This window comes from Ranitomeya imitator, chromosome 4 (assembly GCF_032444005.1).
Source record: "Ranitomeya imitator isolate aRanImi1 chromosome 4, aRanImi1.pri, whole genome shotgun sequence".
NCBI classification, from domain to species: Eukaryota; Metazoa; Chordata; class Amphibia; order Anura; family Dendrobatidae; genus Ranitomeya; species Ranitomeya imitator.
The window spans coordinates 719161743-719181602 of NC_091285.1; the positions used below are offsets into that span (position 1 = coordinate 719161743).

Genomic DNA, 19860 nt, shown 5'->3' on the forward strand with positions numbered 1-19860 from the left:
GTGGCCGCCGTCAGTGGAAAGTGAAACCATTGTCTTTATTTCATCACCCAAGAAAACATGTGGAAATAAGAAACTGTACGAAATCTGATTTGAGAAATCCGCTGCCGTCTCCTCCCGGACTGAGAGATCACGCTCAATTCACAGCTAACATGCCTGTCTGCGTCTACCTCTAGCTCCTCCCTTCTGCCGGTGACTACCTCTAGCTCTTTCCATCTGTCCGTGTCTACCTATAGCTCCTCCCCTTTGTATGTATCTACCTCTAGCTCCTCCTCTCTGTGTATATAGCTCATCCTCTTTTTATCTACTTCTAGCTCCTCCCCGACTGTCTACCCCTAGCACCTCCCTTCTGACTGTTTTCCTTTTGCTCCTCTCTTCTGTCTCTAAATCTTGCCCCTCTCTCTTACCTGGTCTGTTTCTAGCTCCTCCCCTCTGTGTCTGCCTCTAGCTCCTCCCCTGTCTTGCTCTGACTCCTCCCCTGTCTCCCTCTAGCTACTCCCATCTGCCTTTTGCTCCTCCCCCTGACTGCCACTAGCTCCTCCCCTCTGTCTCCATCTAGCTGCTCCCCCTGACTGTCTGCCTCTAGCTCCTCCCTGCTGCCTCCATCTAGCTCCTCCCCCTGACTGTCTGCCTCTAGCCCCTCCCCTCTGTCTCTATCGGGGTCCTGCCCCTGACTGTCTGCCTCTGGCCCCTCCTATCTGTCTCAAGCTCGCTTCTCCCTCTGTCTGCCTCTAGCTTCTCCCCTCTGTCTCCATCTAGCTCCTCCCTGACTGCCTCTAGCTCCTCCCTTCTGTCTCCATCTAGCTTCTCCTCCTGACTGTCTGCCTCTAGCTCCTCCCCTCTGTCTTCATCTCACTCCTCCCCCTGACTGCCTCTAGCTCCTCCCCTCTGTCTCTATCTAGCTCCTCCCTCTGACTGTCTGCCTCTAGCTCCTCCCCTGACTGCCTCTAGCTCCTCCCCTCTGTCTCCATCTAGCTACTCCCCCGACTGTGCTTCTAGCTCCTCCCCTCTGTCTCCATCTAGCTCCTCCCCTCTGTCTGCCTCCAGCTCCTCCCCTCTGTCTCCATCTAGATCCTCCCCCTGACTGTCTGCCTCTAGCTCCTCCCCTCTGTCTCCATCTAGCTCCTCCCCCTGACTGTCTGCCTCTAGCTCCTCCCCTCTGTCTCCATCTAGATCCTCCCCCTGACTGTCTGCCTCTAGCCCCTCCCCTCTATCTCAATCTCGCTCCTCCCCCTGTCTGCCTCTAGCTCCTCCCCTCTGTCTCCATCTAGATCCTCCCCCTGACTGTCTGCCTCTAGCCCCTCCCCTCTATCTCAATCTCGCTCCTCCCCGTCTGCCTCTAGCTCCTCCCCTCTGTCTCCATCTAGCTCCTCCCCCTGACTGTCTGCCTCTAGCTCCTCCCCTCTGTCTCCATCTAGATCCTCCCCCTGACTTTCTGCCTCTAGCCCCTCCCCTCTGTCTCAATCTCGCTCCTCCCCCTGTCTGCCTCTAGCTTCTCCCCTCTGTCTCCATCTAGCTCTTCCCTGACTGCCTCTAGCTCCTCCCCTCTGTCTCCATCTAGCTCCTCCCCCTGACTGCCTCTAGCTCCTCCCCTCTGTCTCCATCTAGCTCCTCCCCCTGACTGTCTGCATCTAGCTCCTCCCCTCTGTCTTCATCTAGCTCCTCCCCCTGACTGTTTGCCTCTAGCTCCTCCCCTCTGTCTGCCTCCAGCTCCTCCCCCTGACTGTTAGCCTCTAGCTCCTCCCCTCTGTCTCCATCTAGATCCTCCCCCTGACTGTCTGCCTCTAGCTCCTCCCCTCTGTCTCCATCTAGCTCCTCCCCCTGACTGTCTGCCTCTAGCTCCTCCCCTCTGTCTCCATCTAGATCCTCCCCCTGACTTTCTGCCTCTAGCCCCTCCCCTCTATCTCAATCTCGCTCCTCCCCCTGTCTGCCTCTAGCTCCTCCCCTCTGTCTCCATCTAGATCCTCCCCCCCTGACTGTCTGCCTCTAGCCCCTCCCCTCTGTCTCAATCTCGCTCCTCCCCCTGTCTGCCTCTAGCTCCTCCCCTCTGTCTCCATCTAGCTCCTCCCCCTGACTGTCTGCCTCTAGCTCCTCCCCTCTTTCTCCATCTAGATCCTCCCCCTGACTGCCTCTAGCCCCTCCCCTCTATCTCAATCTCGCTCCTCCCCCTGTCTGCCTCTAGCTCCTCCCCTCTGTCTCCATCTAGATCCTCCCCCTGACTGTCTGCCTCTAGCCCCTCCCCTCTATCTCAATCTCGCTCCTCCCCCTGTCTGCCTCCAGCTCCTCCCCTCTGTCTCCATCTAGCTCCTCCCCCTGACTGTCTGCCTCTAGCTCTTCCCCTCTGTCTCCATCTAGATCCTCCCCCTGTCTGCCTCTAGCCCCTCCCCTCTGTCTCAATCTCGCTCCTCCCCGTCTGCCTCTAGCTCCTCCCCTCTGTCTCCATCTAGCTCCTCCCCCTGACTGCCTCTAGCTCCTCCTCTGTCTCCATCTAGCTCCTCCCCCTGACTGTCTGCATCTAGCTCCTCCCCTCTGTCTTCATCTAGCTCCTCCCCCTGACTGTCTGCCTCTAGCTTCTCCCCTCTGTCTCCATCTAGATCCTCCCCCTGACTGTCTGCTTCTAACTCCTCCCCTCTGTCTCCATCTAGCTCCTCCCCCTGACTGTCTGCCTCCAGCTCCTCCCCTCTGTCTCCATCTAGCTCCTCCCCCTGACTGTCTGCCTCTAGCTCCTCCCCTCTGCCTCCATCTAGCTCCTCCCCGACTGTGTGCCTCTAGCTCCTCCCCTCTGTCGCCATCTAGATCCTCCCCCTGACTGTCTGCCTCTAGCTCCTCCCCTCTGTCTCCATCTAGCTCCTCCCCCTGATTGTCTGCCTCTAGCTCCTCCCCTCTGTCTCCATCTAGCTCCTCCCCCTGACTGTCTGCCTTTTAGCTCCTCCCCTCTGTCTCCATCTAGATCCTCCCCCTGACTGTCTGCCTCTAGCTCCTCCCCTCTGTCTCCATCTAGCTCCTCCCCCTGACTGTCTGCCTCTAGCTCCTCCCCTCTGTCTCCATCTAGATCCTCCCCCTGACTGTCTGCCTCTAGCCCCTCCCCTCTATCTCAATCTCGCTCCTCCCCCTGACTGTCTGCCTCCAGCTCCTCCCCTCTGTCTCCATCTAGCTCCTCCCCCTGACTGTCTGCCTCTAGCTCCTCCCCTCTGTCTCCATCTCGCTCCTCCCCCTGTCTGCCTCTAGCTCCTCCCCTCTGTCTCCATCTAGATCCTCCCCCTGACTGTCTGCCTCTAGCCCCTCCCCTCTGTCTCAATCTCGCTCCTCCCCCTGTCTGCCTCTAGCTCCTCCCCTCTGTCTCCATCTAGATCCTCCCCCTGACTGTCTGCCTCTAGCCCCTCCCCTCTATCTCAATCTCGCTCCTCCCCCTGTCTGCCTCTAGCCCCTCCCCTCTGTCTCCATCTAGCTCCTCCCCCTGACTGTCTGCCTCTAGCTCCTCCCCTCTGTCTCCATCTAGATCCTCCCCCTGACTGTCTGCCTCTAGCCCCTCCCCTCTGTCTCAATCTCGCTCCTCCCCCTGTCTGCCTCTAGCTCCTCCCCTCTGTCTCCATCTAGATCCTCCCCCTGACTGTCTGCCTCTAGCCCCTCCCCTCTATCTCAATCTCGCTCCTCCCCCTGTCTGCCTCTAGCCCCTCCCCTCTGTCTCCATCTAGCTCCTCCCCCTGACTGTCTGCCTCTAGCCCCTCCCCTCTGTCTCAATCTCGCTCCTCCCCCTGTCTGCCTCTAGCTTCTCCCCTCTGTCTCCATCTAGCTCTTCCCTGACTGCCTCTAGCTCCTCCCCTCTGTCTCCATCTAGCTCCTCCCCCTGACTGTCTGCATCTAGCTCCTCCCCTCTGTCTTCATCTAGCTCCTCCCCCTGACTGTCTGCCTCTAGCTCCTCCCCTCTGTCTCCATCTAGATCCTCCCCCTGACTGTCTGCTTCTAACTCCTCCCCTCAGTCTCCATCTAGCTCCTCCCCCTGACTGTCTGCCTCCAGCTCCTCCCCTCTGTCTCCATCTAGCTCCTCCCCCTGACTGTCTGCCTCTAGCTCCTCCCCTCTGCCTCCATCTAGCTCCTCCCCCTGACTGTGTGCCTCTAGCTCCTCCCCTCTGTCTCCATCTAGCTCCTCCCCCTGACTGTCTGCCTCTAGCTCCTCCCCTCTGCCTCCATCTAGCTCCTCCCTTTGACTGTGTGCCTCTAGCTCCTCCCCTCTGTCTCCATCTAGATCCTCCCCCTGACTGTCTGCCTCTAACTCCTCCCCTCTGTCTCCATCTAGCTCCTCCCCCTGACTGTCTGCCTCTAGCTCCTCCCCTCTGTCTCCATCTAGCTCCTCCCCCTGACTGTGTGCCTCTAGCTCCTCCCCCCTGACTGTCTGCCTCTAGCTCCTCCCCTCTGCCTCCATCTAGCTCCTCCCCCTGACTGTGTGCCTCTAGCTCCTCCCCCCTGACTGTCTGCCTCTAGCTCCTCCCCTCTGCCTCCATCTAGCTCCTCCCCCTGACTGTCTGCCTCTAGCTCCTCCCCTCTGTCTCCATCTAGCTCCTCCCCCTGACTGTCTGCCTCCGGCTCCTCCTCAGTGACAGGGCAGGAGTAGGCAGACGCTGGTTTCTCTGATAATATTAGCAGTCCTCCTTCTCTTGGCTCCTGACTGGTGACTGGTGACAGGTTCCCTTTAAATATAAGGCTGCGGTCACACGCTCAGTATTTGGTCAGTATTTTACATCAGTATTTGTAGCCAAAACCAGGAGTGGGTGATAATACAGAAGTGGTGCAGATGTTTCTATTAGACTTTTCCTCTATTTGTTCCACTCCTGGTTTTGGCTACAAATACTGATGTAAAATACTGACCACATACTGCTAGTGTGAACGCAGCCTAAGAGTGCGCTTCAAATGCCCTCTGCATAAAAATATCTGTCCATACTGTGTCCTAAGTAATAGTATATGTTCTCCCACGGTCCGCCTTAATGATCTACAACCGCCATACTGTCTGACATTGTCAGGTTTAACCGCCACGCTAACCTTTCTATATACTGTGCCCCCATTTAACACTGCTCCCTCACACTGTGCACTCATACTGCCCACCACATTGTCATCTCAAAACTGTCTCCGTACACAGTATGACTATCACCACAGCCCCCAATACCGTATGATATCCCACACCCAGCCCCAAAAGACCCCCAATATATACTATGAAGTCCCCAACAGCCCTCCATTATATAGAATGGCCACCACCACAGTCCCCTATATAGTATGATGGCCCCCACAGCACCCCATGCAGCATTATGGCCCTCTGGCTACCGATATAGCGTAAGGGACCACACAACACTTTATATACAGTATAATGTCCCCCATGGCACCCCACACAGTATGAAATCCACAACAGCCCCCTAAACAATATGGTCACCGCAAACCCCTATACAGTATAATATCCCCCACAGCTCCCTATACAGAGTGGTCACCGCAAACCCCTATACGGTATAATGTCCCCCACAGCTCCCCATACAGAGTGGTCACCACAAACCCCTATACAGTATAATGTCCTCCACAGATCCCTATACAGAGTGGTCACCGCAAACCCCTATACGGTATAATGTCCCCCACAGCTCCCCATACAGAGTGGTCACCACAAACCCCTATACAGTATAATGTCCCCCACTGCTCCCCATACAGAGTGGTCACCACAAACCCCTATACAATATAATGTCCCCAACAGCTCCCTATACAGAGTGGCCACCACAAACCTCTATACAGTATAATGTCCCCCACAGCTCCGTATACAGAGTGGTCACCGCAAACCCCTATACGGGATAATGTCCCCCACAGCTCCCCATACAGAGTGGCCACCACAAACCCCTATACAGTATAATGTCCCCCACAGCTTCCTATACAGAGTGGCCACCGCAAACCTCTATACAGTATAATGTTTTCCACAGCTCCATATACGGAGTGGCCACCGCAAACCTCTATACAGTATAATGTCCCCCACAGCTCCCTATACAGAGTGGGCACCGCAAACCCCCGTACGGCATAATGTCCCCCACAGCTCCCCATACAGAGTGGCCACCGCAAACCCCCGTACGGCATAATGTCCCCTACAGCTCCCCATACAGAGTGGTCACCGCAAACCCCCGTACGGCATAATGTCCCCCACAGCTCCCTATACAGAGTGGTCACCGCAAACCCCCGTACGGCATAATGTCCCCCACAGCTCCCTATACAGAGTGGTCACCGCAAACCCCCGTACGGCATAATGTCCCCCACTGCTCCCCATACAGAGTGGTCACCACAAACCCCTATACAATATAATGTCCCCAACAGCTCCCTATACAGAGTGGCCACCACAAACCTCTATACAGTATAATGTCCCCCACAGCTCCGTATACAGAGTGGTCACCGCAAACCCCTATACGGGATAATGTCCCCCACAGCTCCCCATACAGAGTGGCCACCGCAAACCCCTATACAGTATAATGTCCCCCACAGCTTCCTATACAGAGTGGCCACCGCAAACCTCTATACAGTATAATGTTTTCCACAGCTCCATATACGGAGTGGCCACCGCAAACCTCTATACAGTATAATGTCCCCCACAGCTCCCTATACAGAGTGGGCACCGCAAACCCCCGTACGGCATAATGTCCCCCACAGCTCCCCATACAGAGTGGCCACCGCAAACCCCCGTACGGCATAATGTCCCCTACAGCTCCCCATACAGAGTGGTCACCGCAAACCCCCGTACGGCATAATGTCCCCCACAGCTCCCTATACAGAGTGGTCACCGCAAACCCCCGTACGGCATAATGTCCCCCACAGCTCCCCATACAGAGTGGTCATCGCAAACCCCTATGCGGCATAATGTCCCCCACAGCTCCCCATACAGAGTGGTCACCGCAAACCCCTATACGGTATAATATCCCCCACAGCTCCCCATACAGAGTGGTCACCGCAAACCCCTATACGGTATAATGTCCCCCACAGCTCCCCATACAGAGTGGTCACCGCAAACCCCTATACGGTATAATGTCCCCCACAGCTCCCTCCACAGAGTGGCCACCGCAAACCCCTATACAGTATAATGTCCTCCACAGCTCCTCATACAGAGTGGTCACCGCAAACCCCTATACAGTATAATGTCCTCCACAGCTCAATATACAGAGTGGCCACCGCAAACCCCTATACGGTATAATGTCCTCCACAGCTCCCTGTACAGAGTGGTCACCGCAAGCCCCTATACAGCATAATGTCCCCCACAGACCCCGATACAGAGTGGTCACCACAGACCCCAGTGTGTTCCCTAGAGCCCCCTATGCGGTATGGTCTTCAAAAACTGCTTTTATGTTCCCCACAGCCAGCCCCCAGAATCATGTTCCCCACAGCCAGCCCCCAGAATCATGTTCCCCACAGCCAGCCCCCAGAATCATGTTCCCCACAGCCAGCCCCCAGAATCATGTTCCCCACAGCCAGCCCCCAGAATCATGTTCCCCACAGCCAGCCCCCAGAATCATGTTCCCCACAGCCAGCCCCCAGAATCATGTTCCCCACAGCCAGCCCCCAGAATCATGTTCCCCACAGCCAGCCCCCAGAATCATGTTCCCCACAGCCAGCCCCCAGAATCATGTTCCCCACAGCCAGCCCCCAGAATCATGTTCCCCACAGCCAGCCCCCAGAATCATGTTCCCCACAGCCAGCCCCCAGAATCATGTTCCCCACAGCCAGCCCCCAGAATCATGTTCCCCACAGCCAGCCCCCAGAATCATGTTCCCCACAGCCAGCCCCCAGAATCATGTTCCCCACAGCCAGCCCCCAGAATCATGTTCCCCACAGCCAGCCCCCAGAATCATGTTCCCCACAGCCAGCCCCCAGAATCATGTTCCCCACAGCCAGCCCCCAGAATCATGTTCCCCACAGCCAGCCCCCAGAATCATGTTCCCCACAGCCAGCCCCCAGAATCATGTTCCCCACAGCCAGCCCCCAGAATCATGTTCCCCACAGCCAGCCCCCAGAATCATGTTCCCCACAGCCAGCCCCCAGAATCATGTTCCCCACAGCCAGCCCCCAGAATCATGTTCCCCACAGCCAGCCCCCAGAATCATGTACCCCACAACCTGCCCCTCTTTTGATGTTCCCCATTCAGTGTCAAAATAATGTAACAAAAATAAAAGCTTATACTTGCCTAATCCAGTCTCTCTTCTTCTACAGCAGTGGGCACACGATGGCACAATGATGTCATTCCATTGTGCCATCCAATGTCTGTGTGCGCTGTCTCCAACAGTGGGGAGATTACAGCTGCTCTACTCCTGTCCTGGGTGGTGCTCACACAGCGCCCCCCGCAAGCATTGACCTCACACAGCGCCCCCCGCAAGCATTGACCTCACACAGCGCCCCCCCGCAGCACTGACCTCACACAGCGCCCCCCCGCAAGCACTGACCTCACACAGCGCCCCCCCGCAGCACTGACCTCACACAGCGCCCCCCGCTGCACTGACCTCACACAGCGCCCCCCGCAAGCATTGACCTCACACAGCGCCCCCCGCAAGCATTGACCTCACACAGCGCCCCCCGCAAGCATTGACCTCACACAGCGCCCCTTGCAGCACTGACCCCACACAGCGCCCCCCCCCGCAGCACTGACCCCACACAGCGCCCCCCGCAGCACTGACCTCACACAGCGCCCCCCGCAGCACTGACCTCATACAGCGCCCCCCCGCAGCACTGACCTCACACAGCGCCCCCCGCAGCACTGACCTCATACAGCGCCCCCCCGCAGCACTGACCTCACACAGCGCCCCCCGCAAGCATTGACCTCACACAGCGCCCCCCGCAAGCACTGACCTCACACAGCGCCCCCCCGCAGCACTGACCTCACACAGCGCCCCCTGCAGCACTGACCTCACACAGCGCCCCCCCGCAGCACTGACCTCACACAGCGCCCCCCCGCAAGCACTGACCCCACACAGCGCCCCCCGCAGCACTGACCTCACACAGCGCCCCCCGCAGCACTGACCTCACACAGCGCCCCCCGCAGCACTGACCTCACACAGCGCCCCCCCGCAGCACTGACCTCACACAGCGCCCCCCGCAGCACTGACCTCACACAGCGCCCCCCCGCAGCACTGACCTCACACAGCGCCCCCCCCCCGCAGCACTGACCTCACACAGCGCCCCCCCGCAGCACTGACCTCACACAGCGCCCCCCCCCGCAGCACTGACCTCACACAGCGCCCCCCCCCGCAGCACTGACCTCACACAGCGCCCCCCCCCCGCAGCACTGACCTCACACAGCGCCCCCCCCGCAGCACTGACCTCACACAGCGCCCCCCGCAGCACTGACCTCACACAGCGCCCCCCCCGCAGCACTGACCTCACACAGCGCCCCCTGCAGCACTGACCTCACACAGCGCCCCGCACAGCACTGACCCCACACAGCGCCCCCCCCCGCAGCACTGACCTCACACAGCGCCCCCCCCGCAGCACTGACCTCACACAGCGCCCCCCGCAGCACTGACCTCACACAGCGCCCCCCCCCCCGCAGCACTGACCTCACACAGCGCCCCCCCCGCAGCACTGACCTCACACAGCGCCCCCTGCAGCACTGACCTCACACAGCGCCCCCCGCAGCACTGACCTCACACAGCGCCCCCCCCCGCAGCACTGACCTCACACAGCGCCCCCCCCGCAGCACTGACCTCACACAGCGCCCCCTGCAGCACTGACCTCACACTGCGCCCCCCGCAGCACTGACCTCACACAGCGCCCCCCCCCGCAGCACTGACCTCACACAGCGCCCCCCCCGCAGCACTGACCTCACACAGCGCCCCCCGCAGCACTGACCTCACACAGCGCCCCCCCCCGCAGCACTGACCTCACACAGCGCCCCCCGCAGCACTGACCTTACACAGCGCCCCCCGCAGCACTGACCTCACACAGCGCCCCCCCCAGCACTGACCTCACACAGCGCCCCCCCCAGCACTGACCCCACACAGCGCCCCCCCGCAGCACTGACCTCACACAGCGCCCCCCCCACAGCACTGACCTCACACAGCGCCCCCCCCCCGCAGCACTGACCTCACACAGCGCCCCCCGCAGCACTGACCTCACACAGCGCCCCCCGCAGCACTGACCTCACACAGCGCCCCCCACAGCACTGACCTCACACAGCGCCCCCTGCAGCACTGACCTCACACAGCGCCCCCCCGCAGCACTGACCTCACACAGCGCCCCCCGCAGCACTGACCTCACACAGCGCCCCCTGCAGCACTGACCTCACACAGCGCCCCCCCCCCCCGCAGCACTGACCTCACACAGCGCCCCCTGCAGCACTGACCTCACACAGCGCCCCCCCGCAGCACTGACCTCACACAGCGCCCCCCGCAGCACTGACCTCACACAGCGCCCCCCACAGCACTGACCCCACACAGCGCCCCCCCCGCAGCACTGACCTCACACAGCGCCCCCCGCAGCACTGACCTCACACAGCGCCCCCCGCAGCACTGACCTCACACAGCGCCCCCCGCAGCACTGACCTCACACAGCGCCCCCCGCAGCACTGACCTCACACAGCGCCCCCCGCAGCACTGACCTCACACAGCGCCCCCCACAGCACTGACCCCACACAGCGCCCCCCCCCGCAGCACTGACCTCACACAGCGCCCCCCGCAGCACTGACCTCACACAGCGCCCCCCGCAGCACTGACCTCACACAGCGCCCCCCGCAGCACTGACCTCACACAGCGCCCCCCGCAGCACTGACCTCACACAGCGCCCCCCGCAGCACTGACCTCACACAGCGCCCCCCGCAGCACTGACCTCACACAGCGCCCCCCACAGCACTGACCCCACACAGCGCCCCCCCCCGCAGCACTGACCTCACACAGCGCCCCCCGCAGCACTGACCTCACACAGCGCCCCCTGCAGCACTGACCTCACACAGCGCCCCCCGCAGCACTGACCTCACACAGCGCCCCCCGCAGCACTGACCTCACACAGCGCCCCCCGCAGCACTGACCTCACACAGCGCCCCCCGCAGCACTGACCTCACACAGCGCCCCCTGCAGCACTGACCTCACACAGCGCCCCCCGCAGCACTGACCTCACACAGCGCCCCCCGCAGCACTGACCCCGCACAGCGCCCCCTGCAGCACTGACCCCGCACAGCGCCCCCCCCCCGCAGCACTGACCTCACACAGCGCCCCCTGCAGCACTGACCTCACACAGCGCCCCCCACAGCACTGACCCCACACAGCGCCCCCCCCCGCAGCACTGACCTCACACAGCGCCCCCCGCAGCACTGACCTCACACAGCGCCCCCTGCAGCACTGACCTCACACAGCGCCCCCCGCAGCACTGACCCCGCACAGCGCCCCCTGCAGCACTGACCCCGCACAGCGCCCCCCCCCGCAGCACTGACCTCACACAGCGCCCCCTGCAGCACTGACCTCACACAGCGCCCCCCACAGCACTGACCCCGCACAGCGCCCCCTGCAGCACTGACCCCGCACAGCGCCCCCCCCCCGCAGCACTGACCTCACACAGCGCCCCCCACAGCACTGACCCCACACAGCGCCCCCCCCCCCCCGCAGCACTGACCCCACACAGCGCCCCCCCCCGCAGCACTGACCTCACACAGCGCCCCCCGCAGCACTGACCTCACACAGCGCCCCCTGCAGCACTGACCTCACACAGCGCCCCCTGCAGCACTGACCTCACACAGCGCCCCCTGCAGCACTGACCCCACACAGCGCCCCCTGCAGCACTGACCCCGCACAGCGCCCCCCGCAGCACTGACCTCACACAGCGCCCCCCGCAGCACTGACCCCGCACAGCGCCCCCCGCAGCACTGACCCCGCACAGCGCCCCCTGCAGCACTGACCTCACACAGCGCCCCCCACAGCACTGACCCCGCACAGCGCCCCCTGCAGCACTGACCCCGCACAGCGCCCCCCCCCGCAGCACTGACCTCACACAGCGCCCCCCACAGCACTGACCCCACACAGCGCCCCCCCCCCCCCGCAGCACTGACCCCACACAGCGCCCCCCCCCGCAGCACTGACCTCACACAGCGCCCCCCGCAGCACTGACCTCACACAGCGCCCCCTGCAGCACTGACCCCACACAGCGCCCCCTGCAGCACTGACCCCACACAGCGCCCCCTGCAGCACTGACCCCGCACAGCGCCCCCCGCAGCACTGACCCCGCACAGCGCCCCCTGCAGCACTGACCTCACACAGCGCCCCCCGCAGCACTGACCCCGCACAGCGCCCCCTGCAGCTCCTGTACTCTGCTCCTCTCACCACAGGGTATATAATGACTTCTGCCTTACAGGAAGATCTCTGGGGTGGCTCACCCGGCTGGATCGCAGGAGGATGGGGATCTGGCTGACTATGTCCTGCAGGCGTTCAGGAGCTACAATATGGACCACACCTGGGTGGAAAGTCATTTTGCTCAGCTGCAATTTCCTAACCGGTAAGAAAATGTCATAATCGCCCATCACCTGTGAGGAAACAGCCGGGAATCGCACAGATCCCACCGCTGCCTCCAATCATCAGGACAATTACACAACTGACTGACGAGTGGAGGCCGCGGCTGCTTCCACTACTAGGCCGGATATTGGGGGATTCACAGTGAGCATATGGTGTATAGACCGGAGTCCAACACATGGAATATATACATATATATACCCCCATATGGTCACTGCCAGCTCTGCACTAACTATAAAGAACTACTAGCTGCCACCAAGTGTTTACACAGAACGATTGGACGCCTGTTCCAGGCAGCGTATGGCTTCAGGGTGCTGTTACAGGGGTGTCAAACTCCTGAAAAGGAGGGCCACATCCACATTAGGGCTCGGAAAGGTGCCTCCCAGGTAGTGAGGTTTGGAGAGGCGTCCTCAGGTAGTGGGGTTAGGAGGGGTGCCCCCCGGGTAGTGGGGCTCGGAGAGGTGTCCCTGAATAGTGGGGCTCAGAGAGACCTCTCTGGGTAGTGGGGCTCGGATAGGCGTCGCTGAATAGTGGGGCTCGGAGGGGCCTCCCTGGGTAGTGGGGCTCGGAGAGGCGTCCCGGGGTAGTGGGGCTCGGAGAGGCGTCCCTGTGTAGTGGGGCTCGGAGAGGCGTCCCTGAATAGTGGGGCTCGGAGAGGCCTCCCTGGGTAGTGGGGTCGAAGAGGCGTCTCTGGGTAATGGGGCTCGGAGACGCGTCCATGAATAGTGGGGCTCGGAGAGGCCTCCCTGGGTAGTGGGGCTTGCAGAGGCGTCCCTGGGTAGTGGGGCTCGGAGAAGCATCCCTGAATAGTGGGGCTCGGAGAGACCTCCCAGGGTAGTGGGGCTCGGAGAGGCGTCGCTGAATAGTGGGGCTCGGAGAGGCCTCCCTGGGTAGTGGGGCTCGGAGAGGCGTCCCTGAAAAGTGGGGCTTGGAGAGGCGTCCCTGTGTAGTGGGGCTCGGAGAGGCGTCCCTGTGTAGTGGGGCTCAGAGAGGCCTCCCTGGGTAGTGGGGCTCGGAGAGGCGTCCCTGAATAGTGGGGCTCGGAGAGGCGTCCCTGAGTAGTGGGGCTCAGAGAGGCCTCCCTGGGTAGTGGGGCTCGGAGAGGCCTCCCTGGGTAGTGGGGCTCGGAGAGGCGTCGCTGAATAGTGGGGCTCGGAGAGGCCTCCCTGGGTAGTGGGGCTCGGAGAGGCGTCCCTGGGTAGTGGGGCTCGGAGAGGCGTCCCTGAATAGTGGGGCTCGGAGAGACCTCCCTGGGTAGTGGGGCTCGGAGAGGCGTCGCTGAATAGTGGGGCTCGGAGAGGCCTCCCTGGGTAGTGGGGCTCGGAGAGGCGTCGCTGAATGGTGGGGCTCGGAGAGGCCTCCCTGGGTAGTGGGGCTCGGAGAGGCGTCGCTGAATAGTGGGGCTCGGAGAGGCCTCCCTGGGTAGTGGGGCTCGGAGAGGCGTCCCTGAAAAGTGGGGCTCGGAGAGGCGTCCCTGTGTAGTGGGGCTCGGAGAGGCGTCCCTGTGTAGTGGGGCTCGGAGAGGCGTCCCTGAGTAGTGGGGCTCAGAGAAGCCTCCCTGGGTAGTGGGGCTCGGAGAGGCGTCCCCGAATAGTGGGGCTCGGAGAGGCCTCCCTGGGTAGTGGGGCTCGGAGAGGCATCCCTGAATAGTGGGGCTCGGAGAGGCCTCCCTGGGTAGTGGGGTCGGAGAGGCGTCTCTGGGTAGTGGGGCTTGGAGAGGTGTCCCTGAATAGTGGGGCTCGGAGAGGCCTCCCTGGGTAGTGGGGCTCGGAGAGGCGTCCCTGAATAGTGGGGCTCGGAGAGGCGTCCCTGAATAGTGGGGCTCGGAGAGGCCTCCCTGGGTAGTGGGGCTCGGAGAGGCCTCCCTGAATAGTGGGGCTCGGAGAGGCGTCCCTGAATAGTGGGGCTCGGAGAGGCGTCCCTGAATAGTGGGGCTCGGAGAGGCGTCCCTGGGTAGTGGGGCTCGGAGAGGCGTCCCTGAATAGTGGGGCTCGGAGAGGCCTCCCTGGGTAGTGGGGTCGGAGAGGCGTCTCTGGGTAGTGGGGCTCGGAGAGGCGTCCCTGAATAGTGGGGCTTGGAGAGGCCTCCCTGGGTAGTGGGGCTTGGAGAGGCGTCCCTGGGTAGTGGGGCTCGGAGAGGCATCCCTGAATAGTGGGGCTCAGAGAGACCTCTCTGGGTAGTGGGGCTCGGAGAGGCGTCGCTGAATAGTGGGGCTCGGAGATGCCTCTCTGGGTAGTGGGGCTCGGAGAGGCGTCGCTGAATAGTGGGGCTCGGAGATGCCTCCCTGGGTAGTGGGGCTCGGAGAGGCGTCGCTGAATAGTGGGGCTCGGAGAGGCCTCCCTGGGTAGTGGGGCTTGGAGAGGCATCCCTGAGTAGTGGGGCTCGGAGAGCCACCCCTCGGGTAGTACCCCACTTGTGCAGGCTGTACAATGATCACTCTGATAAAGATGGCGCCTGCTCCTTGTGCCAGCCCCTACTGGCTGCATCTACTCAGATTTGAAGATGGCAGCTGCCCCTTGTGCTGGCTCCTCTCCCCTCTTACAGCCAGCACATAGTGGGTGTCTCCGGCACAGGGGGCGGCTGCCATCTTAAATTTTGAGCTCCGCAGCTCACTTTAACACTGCTGTGACCGGCTCTCCACTTTTCCCCTATCAGAGCAGCGTTGAAGTGTCTTCTGACCTCGCAGACCACATAGAGCGACACGGCGGGCCGATCCAGTCCGCGGGGCTTGAGTTTGACACTAGTGATGAGCGAGCTTGGATATGGCGTTATAAAGTGTTATCTGAGCATGCTCGTGTGCTAAATGAGTGACTTTGGAGTGCTCGAATACTATGTTCGAGTCCCCACGGCTGTTCAACAGCCTCAACACATAAATGCAGCAATTGCCTGTTTTAGACATGCAGCCACGGGGACTCGAACATAGTCTTCGAGCGTGCAGACGTCACTCGGTTATCACCGAGCATGCTCAGATGACACCTTATCGCCATATCCAAGCATGCTCACTCACCACAATTCTACACCTTTCAGCAGAATATTTAATCTGAAACGTAGAAACCCACTTTAATTACCTGTTCACAGGAGGAGGCCATAGAGCAAGCAGGGTCAGATGGAGAATTAGCTGTTTCTTTCCATTTTACTTTATGATGACGGCGTGCTTTTATGCCCAGTATTAGGGTGACATCCGCTCTCAAGAAATGCTTTTATAAATCCGTCCTATATTGCCATTACATTATGACACTTTTTTTTTTTTTTTATTCAAATAAATTTTTATTAAGAATAACAAGATAAATTACATGTTACATTCTCATTTTCAATACAAAGCTTTTTTTCCCCCCTTCAAACATTCCCCTTCAATCCCACCACCCCCCAACCCCACCCAACAAAGCAGCTCACCTTGCTTAGCACTTCCATCATTAGACCATTACATTATGACACTTGCCCCTTTTAGAGATGGCAGGGGACAGTGATTTACATATGGTCTCCAGCACAACCTCCCTGGGTCCAGGAATACCCTCTCCTCTTGGATTCGGACATGGGCGGCTCTGCAGGGACCTGCAGTGGGTAAGGAACTGGTCCTGTTATCCTCCCTGGATGATGAGGGTCCAGAAGGCTGTCTTCATGGGGATAACAACACTTTCCCACCATCCTAACAGGCCAAGGATAACTAGACTTTCCCACTATCCTGACAGGCCAAGGATAACTACACTTTCCCACCATCCTGACAGGCCGAGGATAACTACACTTTCCCACTATCCTGACAGGCCAAGGATAACTACATTTTCCCGCTATCAGTAGATTTGGTTTCCAGTACCATCTCTATGCTGACGACACCCAATTATACACTTCTTCTCCTGATATCACGCCGACCTTTTTAGAAAACACCAGTGATTGTCTTACCGCTGTCTCTAACATCATGTCCTCCCTCTATCTGAAACTGAACCTGTCAAAAACTGAACTCCTCGTGTTCTCTCCCTCTACTAACCTACCTTTGCCTGACACTGCCATCTCCGTGTGCGGTTCCACCATTACTCCATAGCAACATGCCCGCTGCCTTGGGGTCATCCTTGATTCTGACCTTTCATTCACCCCCACATCCGATCACTGGCTCGCTCTTCATACCTGCATCTCAAAAACATTTCTAGAATTCGCCCTTTTCTTACTTTCGACTCTGCAAAAACTCTGACTGTTTCACTTATTCATTCTCGTCTGGACTATTGTAACTCTCTACTAATCGGCCTCCCTCTTACCAAACTCTCCCTGCTCCAATCTGTCCAGAATGCTGCAGCCAGGATCATATTCCTCACCAACCGTTACACCGATGCCTCTACCCTGTGCCAGTCATTACACTGGTTACCCATCCACTCCAGAATCCAGTACAAAACTACTACCCTCATCCACAAAGCACTCCATGGCTCAGCACCACCCTACATCTCCTCCCTGGTCTCAGTCTACCACCCTACCCGTGCCCTCCATGGCTCGGCACCACCCTACATCTCCTCCCTGGTCTCAGTCTACCACTCTACCCGTGCCCTCCATGGCTCAGCACCACCCTACATCTCCTCCCTGGTCTCAGTCTACCACCCTTCCCGTGCCCTCCGCTCCGCTAATGACCTCAGGTTAGCATCCTCAATAATCAGAACCTCCCACTCCCGTCTCCAAGACTTTACACGTGCTGCGCCGATTCTTTGGAATGCACTACCCAGGTTAATACGATTAATCCCCAATCCACACAGTTTTAAGCGTGCCCTAAAAACGTATTTGTTCAGATTGGCCTACCTCCTCAACACATTAACCTAATGATCCCGGTGTGGCCTATCATAAAAAAAAAAAAAAAAAGTTCCTCGTATCATGTTCCCATACACTTTATGCAGTTAATAGCCCTCTGTGTCTGTACTGCTACATACTTAGGCAGATAACCGGTTCATGCAGCTTTACATGAACACCCGATCCTTACACTCTGGCTGGTCCGAATAACTAAAGCAATTGTTACCCTCCACCTCTCGTGTCTCCCCTTTTCCTCATAGTTTGTAGCTTGCGAGCAGCAGGGCCCTCATTCCTCCTGTATCTGGTGAGCAGGGCCCTCACTCCTCCTGGTATCTGGTGAGCAGGGCCCTAACTCCTCTTGGTATCTGGTGATCGGGGCCCTCACTCCTCTTGGTATCTGGTGATCGGGGCCCTCATTCCTCTTGGTATCTGGTGGTCGGGGCCCTCATTCCTCCTGTATCTGGTGATTGGGGCCCTCACTCCTCTTTGTATCTGGTGATCGGGGCCCTCATTCCTCTTGGTATCTGGTGGTCGGGGCCCTCATTCCTCTTGGTATCTGGTGGTCGGGGCCCTCATTCCTCCTGTATCTGGTGATCGGGGCCCTCACTCCTCTTGGTATCTGGTGAGCAGGGCCCTCACTCCTCTTGGTATCTCGTGAGCAGGGCCCTCATTCCTCCTGTATCTGGTGAGCGGGGCCCTCACTCCTCTTGGTATCTGGTGAGCAGGGCCCTCATTCCTCTTGGTATCTGGAGATCGGGGCCCTCATTCCTCCTGTATCTGGTGAGCGGGGCCCTCATTCCTCCTGTATCTGGTGAGCAGGGCCCTCATTCCTCCTGTATCTGGTGAGCAGGGCCCTCATTCCTCCTGTATTTGGTGAGCAGGGCCCTCATTCCTCCTGTATCTGGTGAGCGGGGCCCTCATTCCTCCTGTATCTGGTGGTCGGGGCCCTCACTCCTCTTGGTATCTGGTGATCGGGGCCCTCATTCCTCTTGGTATCTGGTGGTCGGGGCCCTCACTCCTCCTGTATCTGGTGATCGGGGCCCTCACTCCTCCTGTATCTGGTGAGCAGGGCCCTCATTCCTCTTGGTATCTGGTGAGCAGGGCCCTCACTCCTCCTGTATCTGGTGAGCAGGGCCCTCACTCCTCCTGTATCTGGTGAGCAGGGCCCTCATTCCTCCTGTATCTGGTAACCAGGGCCCTCATTCCTCCTGTATCTGGTGAGCAGGCCCTCATTCCTCTTGGTATCTGATCGGGGCCCTCATTCCTCTTGGTATCTGGTGAGCAGGGCCCTCATTCCTCTTGGTATCTGGCGAGCAGGGCCCTCATTCCTCCTGTATCTGGTGAGCAGGGCCCTCACTCCTCTTGGTATCTGGTGATCGGGGCCCTCACTCCTCTTGTATCTGGTGATCGGGGCCCTCACTCCTCCTGTATCTGGTGATCGGTGTTGTGAATTCTGCTCTTGGTCTCCCTCCGGTGGTTATGAGTGGTAGTGCTGCTGTCTTTGGATCGCAGCATTTATCAGGTGTGTCCACTTATTGCAATTTGGACTGGGCTATTTAGTCTTGCTTGATCCTTTAGTCAGTGCCAGTTGTCCATTGTTTTTGGAGGATTCACATCCCTACCTGGTCTCTCCTGTTTTGCTGTGCTTTTCTACAAAGATAAGTTCTGGCTTTGTTTTTGCTGTCCACATGCTATGGACATTTTCTTGTTTTGTCTTGTCCTGCTTGGTCGGTGTAGGAATTTAGTCAGATGTGGAGATTTCTATTTTCTGTGGTGGATATTTTCTAGTGTTTTAATACTGACCGCATAGTACTCTGTCCTATTCTTTCTTTTTAGCTAGAAAGGCCTCCTTTGCTAAATCCTGATTTCAGTCTTCTCTCACAGTCAATATTTGTGGGGTGCTGTCTATCCTTTGGGGATTTTCTCTGAGGCAAGAGAGTTTTCCCGTTTCTATCTTTAGGGGAAGTTAGTGCTTAGGCTGTGACGAGGTGCCTTGGGAGAGTTAGGTACATCCCACGGCTACTTCTAGTTGCGGTGCTAAGTTCAGGGTCTGCGGTCAGTACAGGTACCACCTTCTCCAGAGTACATCTCATGCTGCTCCTAGGCCACCAGATCATAACAGATCGGGGCCCTCACTCCTCCTGTATCTGGTGATCGTGTAATGACCAGAGGTCCGAATAAGATCCAGTGAGTCACAAACCAAGACCAAGGCAGAAATCTCCAACGGTATTTACTCAAAGGCAAAATAATCAAGGTAATATGGAGAATATTAAGGCAGATGCACCCCAAAGATACACTAGCTCAGCAGCAGCTGAAATCACTGTGCCACTCCAAGGTCTCCTGAGAACTGTATACTACAACAGACTAGTAAGAAATTTACCTAACAGGCAACTAAAAACAGGAACAAGTGTAAATTGAATGTAGTGTTATCAAGGGAGCCCCTGGAATGGCACACTGAGTATAACTTACACAACTCTAATATAAGATACACCTCTAAAGTAACAATTTAACACTCTGAGCAGAGATACCCGGGTATCTATAACTATGGTACCGTATCCTGAGATAGATTTCCTCTCAGGCAGGAATCCGCACAGGCTGCAGCCAG

The 19860-nt window shown here is 58.7% G+C and overlaps 1 protein-coding gene across 5 annotated transcripts in view; it reads left to right on the top strand.

Moving 5' to 3' along the window:
* Window positions 1-19860, top strand: part of TFR2 (transferrin receptor 2) — a 221272-nt gene that overhangs the window by 113042 nt on the left and 88370 nt on the right. For all 5 annotated transcript variants that reach the window (XM_069767553.1, XM_069767552.1, XM_069767554.1 and 2 more), the window contains one exon: window positions 12337-12477. In XM_069767553.1, coding sequence (XP_069623654.1) covers window positions 12337-12477 — 141 coding nt within the window. The remainder of the gene's footprint in view (window positions 1-12336; window positions 12478-19860) is intronic.